Genomic DNA, 13,906 nt, shown 5'->3' on the forward strand with positions numbered 1-13,906 from the left:
TTGGTTGTCCTGAATGCTGTGTGTCTGTAGCATCCTTCAAAATTGTAGATTTAGACTGTAGATTAGAAATGTTTTTTTTTCTCCTGTAGAATGTCATGTAGTTGAAACAGAGACAGCTTAGAATATTTCTCCTTACTAAAATAGATTAATTGAGAGGCCAGGCTGTATCAGGTCTAAGTATTGCTGTGCCTTTGATTTCTCTTATTTAAATATTTCTTTTTGAAGTTGATGCCTCTTCCCTTGAATTGCTTGAAAAACACTTTAACTTCTAAAGTCAAAAGGTATTTGCCATGAAAAACACTGATGAAGGCACGATTTTGCACTTTTTTTGTTTTCCTCAAAAAATTGTTTACTTGTATTTTCCCAAACAACTTTAATAATATTCTGCAAAATGGTCATATATTTTATGTACAATTGGTTAAAGTCCTGTTCATCTAAATAAGGGCTCACTCAGAACAATCTTGAATGAGTTGTCAGTTCACATAAAACTGGTATTTGCAATTTTCATAAAACATCCTAGTCAAAAAAGAATATTAGGAGAACATTAAGTTATCTTTGGCTTAAAAATTAGCTCTGCTAGTTTAAAAACACAAAGAAACTCCCTCTGAAACTCAGTAGGCTACAGTGGATAGTAAAGGGTAGATCCATGTGCTTCGTCCTTTGCCGTTACTCGGTAGAGATGTATGGTAAAGACGGTATGTGTGATGTGGACGGGTGTTTCACTGGAAGAGCCACGTTCAGCAGAAATGGTGACTGCCTGGAGTCACAGGGTGTATTTTGCATGTGTCTGTGGAGCCATCATTTCTCTCTTACGCTTGCCAACAGGGTGTGTGCTCTTTCATGGTGATGTGTAATCCTCTCCACTAGAACATGGAAGAATAACCTCCGGAAGTTTTTAGCCTTTAGAAAGAAGTCTGTTACTTATCCAGGGTTTAAAAGTTGCATGGGGGAGAAAAATGCTCAAGTGTTCCCTAGAAAGTTTCTTGATTGTTGTTAAGAGGGGAAAATAGGCAGAAGACAATCTGATGTTAATCTATGCCCTTTCTTCTTGCAATTGGAGAGGCAGAGAGTGAGCACCTTGATTCAAAAGCAATCTCTGTATACATACATATTTTTTACTTAAATGTTAAATACTGCTGGAAAGCATGGTCTGATCCCATGTGTGTAGGGGATATTTCTGTAAGATTTCTTCAGTGTTATCTAGGATATAATCCTAGTTTCCTCTTCAGTGAGCATGACTGAGAATTATGGTGGGGAATTCCTAGAGGAAAGAAATTCCTGCGTATGGATCTTAAGGGCCAAGGATGTCTCTCATGCCTGCGTGTGAGCAGTCTATTCCTTGTGTGGACGTTTAAGCCCAATTGTAATAAAATGAATAATAATAGTTAGCTCAAATGTGCTCTCTGAATGCCAAAGGACAGTTCTGAAGATTTCTGAGAAAATGCTGAGAGTGTGTCATCCTTTCTCAGAATACAGATGTGATTCAGGGCTCAGGAGCGTTAAAAGCGGAGGGAGAGCTTTGCCTGTAGCATGTCTCCTTTTGACTCCTCCTTTGCACTAGTGAGCCGAGGTCCTGCCATCTTGTAGCAGTTCATCAGAACCATCAGCTCAGGAGCTGGAGGAGAATGAAAAGGGGATACAAACTGAGATGTTCTTCATGGAGCCTCGTGGAAAAGCGTAACTAGAGCTTGAAGCCGCCTAGCCAAATAACAATTCAGTTACAAAATGGGGTTCTCCCTTTCTGTCAGTGTTACTGTTTCTGAATTTTCTCTCTTTTAGAAGGTCTGGAGTCCCTTAAAGTTGAGTCTGCAAGGAAATCTTTAATATCATATCCAACTGCGTTCTGAATCGTGTTCAGAGCTCAATGTAGCAAGGGCATTTCGGGAGTTCTGAAGACCATATGCATCGTATCTGCAGCGAGCCTAGTCTTGCTGTGCTGGTGACGGAGTCATTCTACATGTCATGATGCATAGGACAAGATTAGATAGGCTTAGTGTCAGATTTATTGTGCCTTATCTTCCTGCCATTTTTCAAAGCATAGGCATTGTCATTTAGATATGAACTTGTTTGAACTTCTCTGTAAATTCATAGCCTCTCACCAATGCAGATTATTCTGAGATGGCAAAATCCTTTTCTTGTGATTGTGAGAGTCACGCTGAATTTGACATTTTGTTGGGAAATCTTAGGCTTTCTCTTGGCAGCTTACTAGATGTGTAAACTCCTGCCCGACAATAGCACTTGCATTACTGAAAAGAGTGGACAGCTGGATACATTGACAGGTTTTCGATTTGGTTTTGCTTTCCATGCATCGTGCGTTCATCCCACTTTCTACGTTTCACTGAAAATGTACAGTTTATTTGAAATGGTTAAATTTTTGAGTCAGCATTACAAGTTTTTGCGTGTAAGCTAGCAATTACAATTTTAACGTCTCATGTGGAATCCAAATTTTTCAGACTCATCATAACTCAAACCATTTATATCTTAGAGAGAAAAAGGGAAAGAGATGGAGAAGAAAATGGGAGCATTAAATCCAGGAGCACAAAAATTTAACGTTAAATCTTCAAGGAATTCTGTTTTTACGTGGTACTATGAAGTCCAGTCAAAATTTGGACAAGCAGTGGAGTACTGCCTGGGTGAAGCTCATTATTAGTTTACATCCTGTCTCTTTCCAGGCCCCTTTGACTTATGGCACCCTCTCTGTTGCCTTTAAAGATCCTCCTGTGTAGTAGATCAGTGTTCTGTCTCTTGGAGAGACCCTGAAGTCTAGAGCAAGGCTTTCAGAGTCCTGAACAGCTTTCGATCAGTCCTGTTGCTTCATGCAGACAGCCTTTTCTAGGAGCAAGGCATGTGTAGGCGGAAGATCCGTGCTGCCAGTGCTGGGGGGGCATTTGCACAGCCTTGCAGAGCAAACTCACTCTGGGTGGCTGATGTTTTTTTTTTTTCTTTGATGCTCCCCTATAGACCCAGAGGTAGAAGTACTATATACCTTCCTTACGAGTTAACATTTGCTCTAATAAGCATACCACTCAAAGCAAACAGGCAATACAGAAATATTCTGAAGGATTAAGAAACTTCTGGGGGGATAGTAAGGGAGACATTAAATGAGGTTAACTTTGAAACAAGAAAATCACATATTGATAGGTTTTGATTGGAACACATGATTTAATGCAAGAGAGAAGCTCTGAGAAGTGATAGTGGTAAAGATTTGCTTTGATGAGGAACAGAAATTAGGCATGGTTTTGCAATATCCTAGTAATGACCAAAAATAGTGTGGTTGTGAATTCTAAACTAGATTTGGCTGTTTTTCTTTTTCAGCAAAACAATTATTCAGTAGAAAATGCTAATACATTGAAGAAAAGATATTTTTATAGAAATGTGCTAAGTCAGGGAGAAATTATTTTGGAAAAAAAATCCATATATCTAAGGTGGTTATCTCTTATAAGAGCCTGATGGTAATGACATACTACGAGAATATGAAAAATTACCATTAAAGTCTTTGATCAGGCTTCCTCTCGCAATCCTTGCGCCTAAGTGAATGCTGGCCGTTGTTCTCCTGATGGACCTGATTCATATTGTCTACATTATTTATTGGAACAAGAACTCAGAGCTGGGTCTTCTGCATATGGAGTGAGTGGCCCAACCACGGAGGCTGTAGTCAGCCCCTCTGCCTCTTTATTTGTTCTTGAAAACTGCAACAACTCCTGGAAGAGAAACAAGAGAGATATGTGTCCACAACAGCCTGGGAAATCACCTGAAATATGTAAGATTTGGGATGACAGCTAAGAGCTTCAACCTGAGTCCTCTTTTCCCTGACAAATGTCATTTAAAGCCTTTATTCTTGTTTCAGTTGAGATGGAATCTTTTATTTTAGATCTGAGGTTCAAAACAGTGAATGAATGTAGTATCAAAGGTTTTTATCACACTGGATGCTCTCTGTCTGATGAAGAATGCCAAAAATCAGCAGCCTGTTGGCACTAGCAGTGTTATTTTCTTCCTTTTTGCTATACTGAAAGTTTTGTGGGTTTTTTTTTTTTGTAAAAGCGATAACTCCCTGTGGCATCTGTCAATTGTAGAATATTGTCTGCCTCTCTTGACCTCCAGTTAAGAGCAGGGGGCTGAGTTCCTTTCATCTTTTCTCACCAGCTTTGTCTATCATTACTTTGTGTTTTCTGTGTTTCCTAAACAAATAGGATCATAAATGGAAACTGAACTGTATTTTCAGTCCTGAAGTGGTTATGGAACTTTGCCTGAGTCTTGGTGCAAGACTGTGGACCTAAAGGATTTTTTTTTCTTTTCCTGAGCCTAGCATTAGATGATACTGGAAAGCTTTTTTTTCCTCTTCCTACTAACAATCCACAGGTTGATCCTTGATAAGAAGAAGAATGCTCTCAAGGTTGCCGTATCTTTCCCTGTACACACTGAGGGTTATCTCTAGCTTGAGGTTTTTGTTTATTTTTAAAGCCAGGCCAAGTTAAACTCTCTGGTTTAGCAACAGTGTGTATTGTATGTGTAAGGATAATGTGTAGGGAAAAATTTTATTTTGGAGTTCCCTCCTTAGAAGTATCGTCCCCTCCCATGGCTTTTGCCCTCTGTCCTCCCTTTCCTTGACTTCTGTTTTCTACAGTCTGTGGATGTAAGTTATCCATGAACTTTTTCTAAAGAACTTTTGAAGGGCTCCAAGTTACCTGAAGCATAGGCTATATATTTGAAAATACAATGCTATTATTCTAGGGCTCTAGGATATTATTGCTATACAGAATATATAGACCCTAACAGAAATGGCTGTTTTGTGATGTACCATGTACTGTTTGTTACTTTGGGACTATAAAACTTGATTTGCTTGTCAGACTGAGCAGACCTAGTACACAGTAAACAACCTGCATAGTAAATCAAAGTGCCATGCACTCACCACAGAAGTCATTTGCAAACAAAATATATCTCACATTCAGTCAGGAGAATATGTGTTAAATGTCCCCATTATAAATCACAAGTCAGAATCACAGAAGAGTGATTAGTCAACTCGCAGGTATTTTTCCATTTATATTACTCTGTAAAAGTAAATAGTTATTTTTCATTCCTTTATAGTTGTTGGTTACAACAAGATCTATTGACTTGGGATTTGCCAAGAGCCAGTAACTTTTCATTTTGTTGTTGCTTTAAGATTTCTAATTGTAGTCCTATAGAACACAAAAACAAAATAAGACTTTCTTTTTCATCTTCCTCCACCTTCTCCCATTTCTCTTCCTTTCATAGAATATCTCCATGCATAATACAGTTGGAGGAGCAATGGCCGGACCTGGATCTCACCAGCTCGCAAATACGAGGATGCCAAACCACGACACCAGCGTTGTGATTCAACAAGCCATGCCATCTCCACAGTCCAGTTCTGTCATTACACAAGCACCTTCTACAAATCGACAGATTGGGTAAGTCCATCTCTCCTTTTTATAATTTCTCCATATTTCTAGTTCCAGTACGACCAAGTGTTGTCCTCTTGGTTCTTAAGGTTATAGCATAACTTGGTCTTATTACTGTGTAGCAAGAACCCCTATAATACAAGTTGCAGCTTGTGGTGAAATGGCCAGGATACTAGAGCTATTCCAAACCTGTCCCTTTGGTTCAACATGGGCAGAGTGTTATGATTGCAGGGAAGTCCTGCTTTCCCCTACAGTGTTTTGTTTTTACATGCTTACATTCAAAGTTCGTGCTGTTTCTAAAAGCATTCTGGAAAGAAAGACAGTATTTTTGGACATAATCCTGTCACTTACTTCAGTGAGAATTTTGGGCTCTTGGTAGGATTAGGCTTTTTTCTAGGTGCTCTTTATATCTGAGAAATGGTTGAAGACAAAATAAGAAGACCATCTAGATAATGGAGTTTGGCACAGATACCTCTGAGAACAGTTTCTCAATTTGTGATGATGGATCCATGTTTATTCCCATGGATTGACAGTATGGATGCTTGTTGTATTGGCCTGAAGGCCAATTGTATGCCAAACATGAGTTTGGAGAACTGCACAAAAACATATGTTTTGTACACTACATTAAAGCCAATATGAGGACCTCATAAGTCACAATAACTTATTTTTAATTATACAGAAACTACCCAGATGGTTTGAGGTACAGATTTCTGTGCCATAACTGTGAGAATTTGAGCTTTCTTGTGCATGAAAATGTGTGAATAAAACTTAAACCAGTGGACTGAGAATGAAAAAGCAGCTTAGATTCATTATCTGTCATTTTTAATTTGGTCACCTGTGTTATATGATAAATACAAAAGCAGTCTCTGTCTCTAGTCATTGTCCAAGTAATTGATGAGCAACTTGCAGCCTCTTCAGAGTACAACTGGAAAGTGAAGACCTGGCATTGAAAGCTCAAAATCTAGTTATCCTTGAGTTTGCTTTCAGGGTTCTTGGTGGCTGGGGCAGAATACGGAGTACAGCTCTCCATCTCCAGATGTCCTGATGGCAGGTGTGGCCTGGGGTACTGACCGCTCCAGAAGTGTTGCACAGCCACACTCAGAGCAAGAATTCCATCCCCAAGCCCTGTTTTGTGGTCCCGACAAAGCTATTTTACTTTACTTTACTTTTACTTTTTTTACTCTTCCAAGGTTTGAGTCTTAATAGAGAAATCTGATAGCATGGGTAAAGCAAACATATCTGATAGAAGTACCTTTGTGTATGTACTATATTGATAAAACATAGTGTTCATTGAAAGTTCATGTGCAATACCTTTCAGTTGAATCCCCAGCTGTGAATCTGAGAAAGTTCTCTTCTTACGTACATCCCCCTCTCTTTGAAGACAGAGACTTGGGGAGAAGGGGAGGAAGAAACAATTTCATTTTGAGTTTTAGAAAGTGAAACAGTTAATGTCATTATTTAGGTAAAGGATGATTAAGCTCCTGCTCAAATTGTGACTTAATAGGCCTAGCAGTAATTATGATTCTAATTAAAAACAGCCCGTTCCCAAACAACTTAATAAACAGTGGTGAGGTGTTTTAAGTGGGACTGTACTTGGCTTCCAAACAATTGTTTCTGTATAATGAGAAAAAAACTGCATGTGGTTTTGCAAGACCCTGTCAGTCAGGTTTTAGGTTTGCTTTGGTTCAGAGCCATGATGATTAGAATCTCCAAAGTTAGAGGGATTTAGGGTAAAAAGGCCTATTTCCTAGTCAGTGGTGAGTGTCTCATTTGGGAAACTGCGTCATGACATATCTTAGTTCTCCCATGTGATTGATTCACACAAATGTCTCTTAAGTCTGAGTCTAAAGCTGCTCGATTAGGAGGCAATTGTCAGCATTTTAGTCTCTGTGTGAGTTGGTATGTGAATGAGGCTTATGTTGTGACCTCCTCTGTTCCCCATTCTTCCCTCCACCTAGGAAGTTTTGTTTTCTTCCATGGCGTGTCCTAGGAGATAATTGCTGCATTTTGGACTTTATCCACTTGCCAAACTGTTGAGGATCCTTGTTGTTTGTCTGCTTTTCCTGCAGTCTTTTCCCTGTACTCCGTATTCTGTTTATTCAATGAACATATCTTGTCGTTTCCATTTATCTTCTTATCCTTCTAAATGTGCTAAGAATTATGTTCAAGAATCACTCATGAGGCGTACAGACTGGACTATGGCTTCAGCATTAGGCAATTGAAAATAAATACAGATGGATTATAACCAGAAGATTCAGAACATATTTATAAGCTCTGCAAAGTTTAGTGGTTTTGGTCTGGCCTTAAAAAGTTGTGATAGTTCAGCTTTTTAATGAGCCCAAATTCTGAGGTGCTGAAATCAGTGGTTTTGGGTTGGGCTCCACCTGTTTTTAAAACATCTGAAGTTGCCCCAAAGGGTAGATGAGTCCTTACCATGGAAAATTGTGCCAGAGAATATGCCTTTTAATGAGCAATAAAAATGGCAGAGAGCAACTGGGTGAAACTCTCTTTGAGTTCTGTAGGAGCAGGATCAAGCCCTAAAGGTTATATAGAACCATCTTGTAGGAATATTCTGATTTTTATCGCAACCACAAATATTTTAGTGTCAGACTACGGCCAAGCCACCTGCAAATGTTTGTGATGGCCTTTCTCCAATGCAAACAGAGAACAGCAATGAAAGTCTTCATTTAGACCCTGCTTGTAGGCTGTGCTCCAGTAACAGAGAGTGGGACCCACCTGTGCTCGCACACAGTTTGTTTCATGGTGAGGAACGGGTGAGGTTCACAGAAGCTGGCATTCCTGAGGGATGTCATTTTCCTCTCTTTTCTTCACTTCCTCTCTTTCTCTCTCTTCTTTCTCATTCTGTCTCTTTTTTTCTGTCCCCCACTCTGGCTCTGGGGGCTTGCATATAGCACGATATGGACACAGGCATGGGAAAACATGACAGAATGAGCGTTGTTGGGCAAGCCTTACTGGCACAGCACATATGTACACATTGTTTCAGGTATTAAGCTCCAGCTACTGCTAAGCAGGCATCCAGCCAGGTTAACCAGAAAAAGGGAAAAGCATGAAGGGTAATAACTTAAAAAATAAGATCGAGTGCAGTCCCACTTTCATCCCACTGTCTACTTGGTTGAGAAAGAGCAATATTGTTATTATAGCAAACTGGCAGGTTGCTATAAAGGTTCCAGATAGTATTTATGTGGTGAGGCAGTCTGTAACCTCCTTGCTCCTCCCCGCCCCACACACCAAAGTCTTTAGCATGTGGGAGGAATGCTGTAACTAGTAACTACTTGTGCTGATGAAAAATCAGTTGAGGAACATTTACCAGTGAAGGGTGTCTTTGGCTGATTAATAGCACATCATTTGGAGATAAGTTACTTGGAGGAAAAGCAGTAAGGCATATGGAGAAAGAGGAGAAAAAATGATATAAGACATACATTTGTCAAAGGTATAGGAAGGCAGATAAGCTGAATCAGCTCAAGATACAGGACTCTGACTTAGGATGTACAATAGCTGCTTTTGTCTCCTTTTTTAATAACTTTTTTTTTCAGTATTTAGCAATGAATGTGAAAATTACAGTCAGGCAAATTAGTGTCAACACAGTAAGCTGGTCGTTTTATTTGGGTATGTGTTTGACTAGGTAAGATGTCTTTTTTAGACCAGCAAAGACTCCATAGGTGGCTGCAGCCTAAGAGCTCAGTCTTCCTGGAGAAAGTAAACTGGTTAAAAAACTGGTTAAAAACCAACAGTTTAAAAACTGCTGTTTTTAAAGCTAGTAGCAGACATAACAACTAGTAATTATTCCAGTCTGAAGTTCACTGGTACAGCTCTGTAGCTGAAAGGGAACACAAGAGGATTCAGGTTGTCATAGATCCAGCAGCTTGTTAACACAGTACTAAATAGAGAGACGTGAGTCCACTTTCAGTGAACTCAGACTCCAAAGTGGACATACAACACTAACCATGTGATATAGATCATCTGCTTTCAAAGTGTTGTAGAGTATTTTAATCAACATAAGATGGTCTTCTGGCACAGCATCAGAAGGGAAAAGATTGTAACCACATTTGGTGAAATGTAAGCAGGTAGAAGATGGCAACAAGAGGGGTTTGAAAGATGCGTCTGGTGGCTTTATGTACTGACGGATCATAGTACTGATGGGAGGACAGCCTTTCAGTCCCCACATGCAGCACTGATTTTAACACTTATGGCTTTCCTTCTCGTTCATCTCTTTCCCTCTCTTATTGCCATACATCTCTCTTTCCAGCTTACCATCTTTTCCTGGGATCAGATGCTTTCCAAACAGAGGGGCATGGGAAATGGAACGGATGTGAAAACTGCATGTAGTGGAATTTACAGAGGTTCAAGTAGACAATGAAGAGCAGACTCCTTCTGGCTGGCTTTGGGGATTTGGAAAATGAAAATAATTTTTCAGTTTAGCTCTAATCTGAGAGATGTGAGGTGGCAGAAAGACAGGGCTTCTCTCTGACAAACACAGGAGTTTCATCAAAGCAACAAGCTACCTGAGAAGTGCAGCTACTGATTGGGTTCTTAAAGCTTTTGGTTATCATCTTTTACAGCTCCAGAAGATAGAAAAATCTTCTGTAAGCTTCAGCTGCAGAAATCCTTCCATAATGTATCTAGTTCGGGAAAGCACTGGAATAAACTGGTAACTCAGACAGAGCTTTGTATGTCTGTATATGTCAGAGAAGGTTTTTCTTTAAGCTCCTAGAAAGCTGGAGGAGTGTGTGTCATGAAAGAAGCCATGGAATTATGTGTTTTTATCAAATTCAAAGACCAGTTCCCTTACTAGGGGGAACAGCCTTTGTTCTAACTCATCTATTTGAACACTGGTGCCGCAGAATGGTGTGAGCTGGGGAGAGAAGAAATATTCACTGAGAGATAAAGTATCAACTGACTTCTTCATTACTTTATCAGGTCTACCCGCAGCTTTTATTGTGCAGGATTTAAGAACATGTATTAGATCACCATGAGGGGATGAAAAGGGAGAGATGGGAAGGGAAAACAGCTGACAATGACACTCTGTCCAAATATTTTTTTTCTGTCTTTATACTGAATGTTTTAACTTTATTTACTGTTTAATGTGCCTGCTTCTTTTTTTGACAGTATCTGTTTCTTCGTGCTAAGACATGTTTTCTGTAGTTTGTTCTACTACACTGACCTCAGTAGAGGTTAGTGAGAGCAGTAGTTAATGAGAACAGTAGCCACAAGTCTCTGGGAAGCTCAGGTGAATTACTTAGGAAATAATTATGAATGAACATTCACAGAAACAAATTGTCTCGTAGAGTAAGGCTAGTAAGCGGGGTGGTGTGGGAGAAAATGTAGCCTGATAGAGAGAGCCTTTCAAGCCATTTTTTCCCTTTTAGCCTGCTGTTGCCAGGATTCACATGTTTACCTATGCATTGAACTGTGCTGGTCTATGTTTGATGTTTGAAAGCTCTGTCTTCTCCTCAGCTTCCCCTGTTGTTGTTTGCATTGACATGTTCAGAAGCTGCTGACTCAATCCCTCCCTACACTGCTAAGTCATCAAGAAAAAGAAAAACTCCATTTGGTGTTTAAAATGCTGTACAAAGAGGTGATTGTTAATGACATCTCTATAGTATCCCAAACCACATACTCCTATGCTTTCCCAAAACCTGTTTCTTGCTGTAAGGTCCAGGGAGAGATTGGAAGTACTGAGATATATCAAGATGACTTTCAAGGAACTGAAAGGAGGATCATTAGCTATGTAATAAATAGCCTGTCAACCAGGAATGGAAACGGCTTAGTGTGTTTCTTATCTGACTTTTGAAGGCAACCCTTATCCTGAAAGGCACATGCTCAGTATACACATTGGTTGAATTTATCAGTGAACTCAATATCATATGCCTTGTATTTTCTGCTTAACAAAAGTCCTAAGCATATTAGAAATGCTGTTTGTTCCTTACAACAAGAACACCAAGAACAACATAATGCCATGGATACTGTGTAACTTCTTGATCAGTGGCTGCTATTATTTTGTTACCAAGATAAACTTTTTCTTCCATTTTCAGTAGCTATAGCCCTCTCCATGTGGTTGTTTCAGGTAGGTAGGGATGACGCACACAAGAAATTCTTATATAATCAGTTTATAAGAAATGGAACATGAAGTTTCTGTTCTAGAAAGCTTGCACTACCCAAGAACAATAGGAAAGTGAGGTCAGAATAGTGTTGGGGACCTATTTCTGTGTCTGAGCAGAAATACTGAGCCTTCAAAGATATAGGTCAGCTTTTGCATCAGAGTAAGCCATAAGTAGGACTTAAATGATATACAGAACTTGGAAAATACAGCATTGGTTGTTTAATTTTAGTGGTTGATATCTCTTACATACATCCAGTATATATATATTATATACAATGTATAAATCTTCTTAAAAAGTGTCATCAAAATTTATAGTCAGAGCTTCTGATTTATATGACTCTTTGAACTAAAACAGATGTAAAATCATTTTTGGATGGAAGAGGATCTCAGAGTTGCAGTGGGTTTGGTGCAACAGATCACGCTTCCCTAGACCAGAAATGATCGTTAGAGCTCTGCACAGCTGAATCGCACAGCTCTGCTCTTCATCACAGGTTTTCACTTAACGTGCCTTGATGCATGATTCCAGTATGTGTTTTATCCGAGTGTCAGCCTGTTTGACAGGTACCTAAGCTGCAGTAAAACACTAACTGAAACAATATAGACCTTGTTTGGTGTAAAGTTTTTTCTTTCTTTTTTCTTTCCTTTTTTTAGGATTTAGTTGGCATTGATGTGGTGAACAGAAACCACCTGAGACATGGCTTGTCTCGGTGTATTTTTGAACAATTTCAGTGAGATGTAAATACAGTTAGTAAAGCATTAATGTTTTTTTTTAAGCTGGTACATGACTGAAAAACAATGGCTGTAGTTCAGAGAGAAGTTCCTGGGGAAAACATAAGAGTTATAAACTAAGCATAAAGTGTATGGATCCTATTTTACCATCTGTAAAAGCATGCCTCCCCATTAACTGAAATGATGAGTTGAGTTTAGAAATCAATGTTATGCTGTGGTCCCGTATAAGGCCTGTATATGGCTTTGGTTATACTTATGGACAAGCCAAATATGCACTTGAAAAAAACACAACATAATTTATATCAAAAGCATGGATAAATCTAAGATGACAATATTACTAAAATGTCTTCTTTTAAAAAACTGAAATGATATGTGATGTAGGGGGGAAAAATCTGTCATTACAGAGAACTTCTAGCAAAGTCCCACATGGTAAATCATAATTATAAATTTCCCAGTGTAGTTTAGTACAAATTAATGAGATGGATGAGGAACTGGTGATTAGATAGAACCTGCAAGTAGAGTCAAAAGTGTTCATTTTGGTGAGTGTGAGAAGAAGATTCCTTGGAAGAGAAAAGTTAAAGAATATGCTTTAGAAGCATTTGCTGCTACAAGCATTTGTGTTCTGCCAACAGAGAACTTTATTCTGAGCTCACATAAATGAAATGGAACTTTGCCAATAAAAAAAGGGGTTTATGTTAGTCCAGTTGCAGAATCCAACTCCTAATTGGTTTATGAAATGAAGGGGGCAATCTTTGAGCTATTACTAGCTTCCTCTGCTGCAAGTGAAGTGAATCGCAGCTGTTCTGATAGGGTCCATAAAAACTTGGTGAGGTAGTAAAAAGTTTTCAGTGGACAAGTCTCCAAATAAGTGGAATCTGAATCTCTAGCTTATTTGACAGTCTTCAGAGAGTTGTATATATTTCCTGGAGAATTCTGGTTCATATTGTGTTACCTTATCTAGTTCTATAACCATAACATCCAGACTACCCAGTGCTGTAAATGTAAGGATTCAAACTAACATTCTTGCTTCTTCTTTTTAACCCTAAAACCTAAGACACAGTGTATATATAATAGGTATAGAGTGTATACATATTAGATATAAGAGGAAACTGTATTCACAAAAAAAGTTGTATGTGTTGTTTTCTATCCTTTTGCTTGTATCTTTGTATTTTTCTTTTTCCTCATCTCTTGCTCTTTTTGGTGAGGTAAGAGAAAATAGTAGAGTTAGCATCAAATGGTCCAAGAAAAAAAGTATTCTACTCCTTCTAATCTTAAGATTTCTTTAATGAAAATGGTCATTTTTGGTATTCATAAGAGACCAAAAGAAGAGCCGTTTCTTCAAATAGCTTACAATTTTCTAGAGCTGGTTGGGAGTCAGATATGTTAATCCTGAATTCTTAATAGAGACGTTGCTTTGAACCATTTGTTCATCTCACTGGTGTTTTGAGGAGGTACATTATGTGCATTTAACATTATGTACAAGTTACCTGGGACAAGTTCATGTCCAAGCTGACATTTTTTGATATCATTGTATATGTTGAGTAATACATAATTTTCTGCGAAGGCTGTTCAGTGTTCATTTAGAATTTTGTGCTTCTTAACAGTCTTCGCATTAAACACCTTTTTTTTTTAGGGCTGG

At 38.8% G+C, this 13,906-nt stretch overlaps 1 protein-coding gene across 3 annotated transcripts in view; it reads left to right on the forward strand.

Annotated features, from left to right (window-relative positions):
• Positions 1-13,906, forward strand: part of CREB5 (cAMP responsive element binding protein 5) — a 254,832-nt gene that overhangs the window by 80,489 nt on the left and 160,437 nt on the right. For all 3 annotated transcript variants that reach the window (XR_009957588.1, XM_062569259.1, XM_062569260.1), the window contains one exon: positions 5,254-5,426. Coding sequence is in view for 2 of the 3 variants with exons in the window: in XM_062569259.1 (XP_062425243.1) it covers positions 5,254-5,426 (173 nt within the window). In the remaining variant the exon portion in view is untranslated. The remainder of the gene's footprint in view (positions 1-5,253; positions 5,427-13,906) is intronic.

This window comes from Rhea pennata, chromosome 2, assembly GCF_028389875.1.
Source record: "Rhea pennata isolate bPtePen1 chromosome 2, bPtePen1.pri, whole genome shotgun sequence".
Lineage (NCBI taxonomy): Eukaryota > Metazoa > Chordata > Aves > Rheiformes > Rheidae > Rhea > Rhea pennata.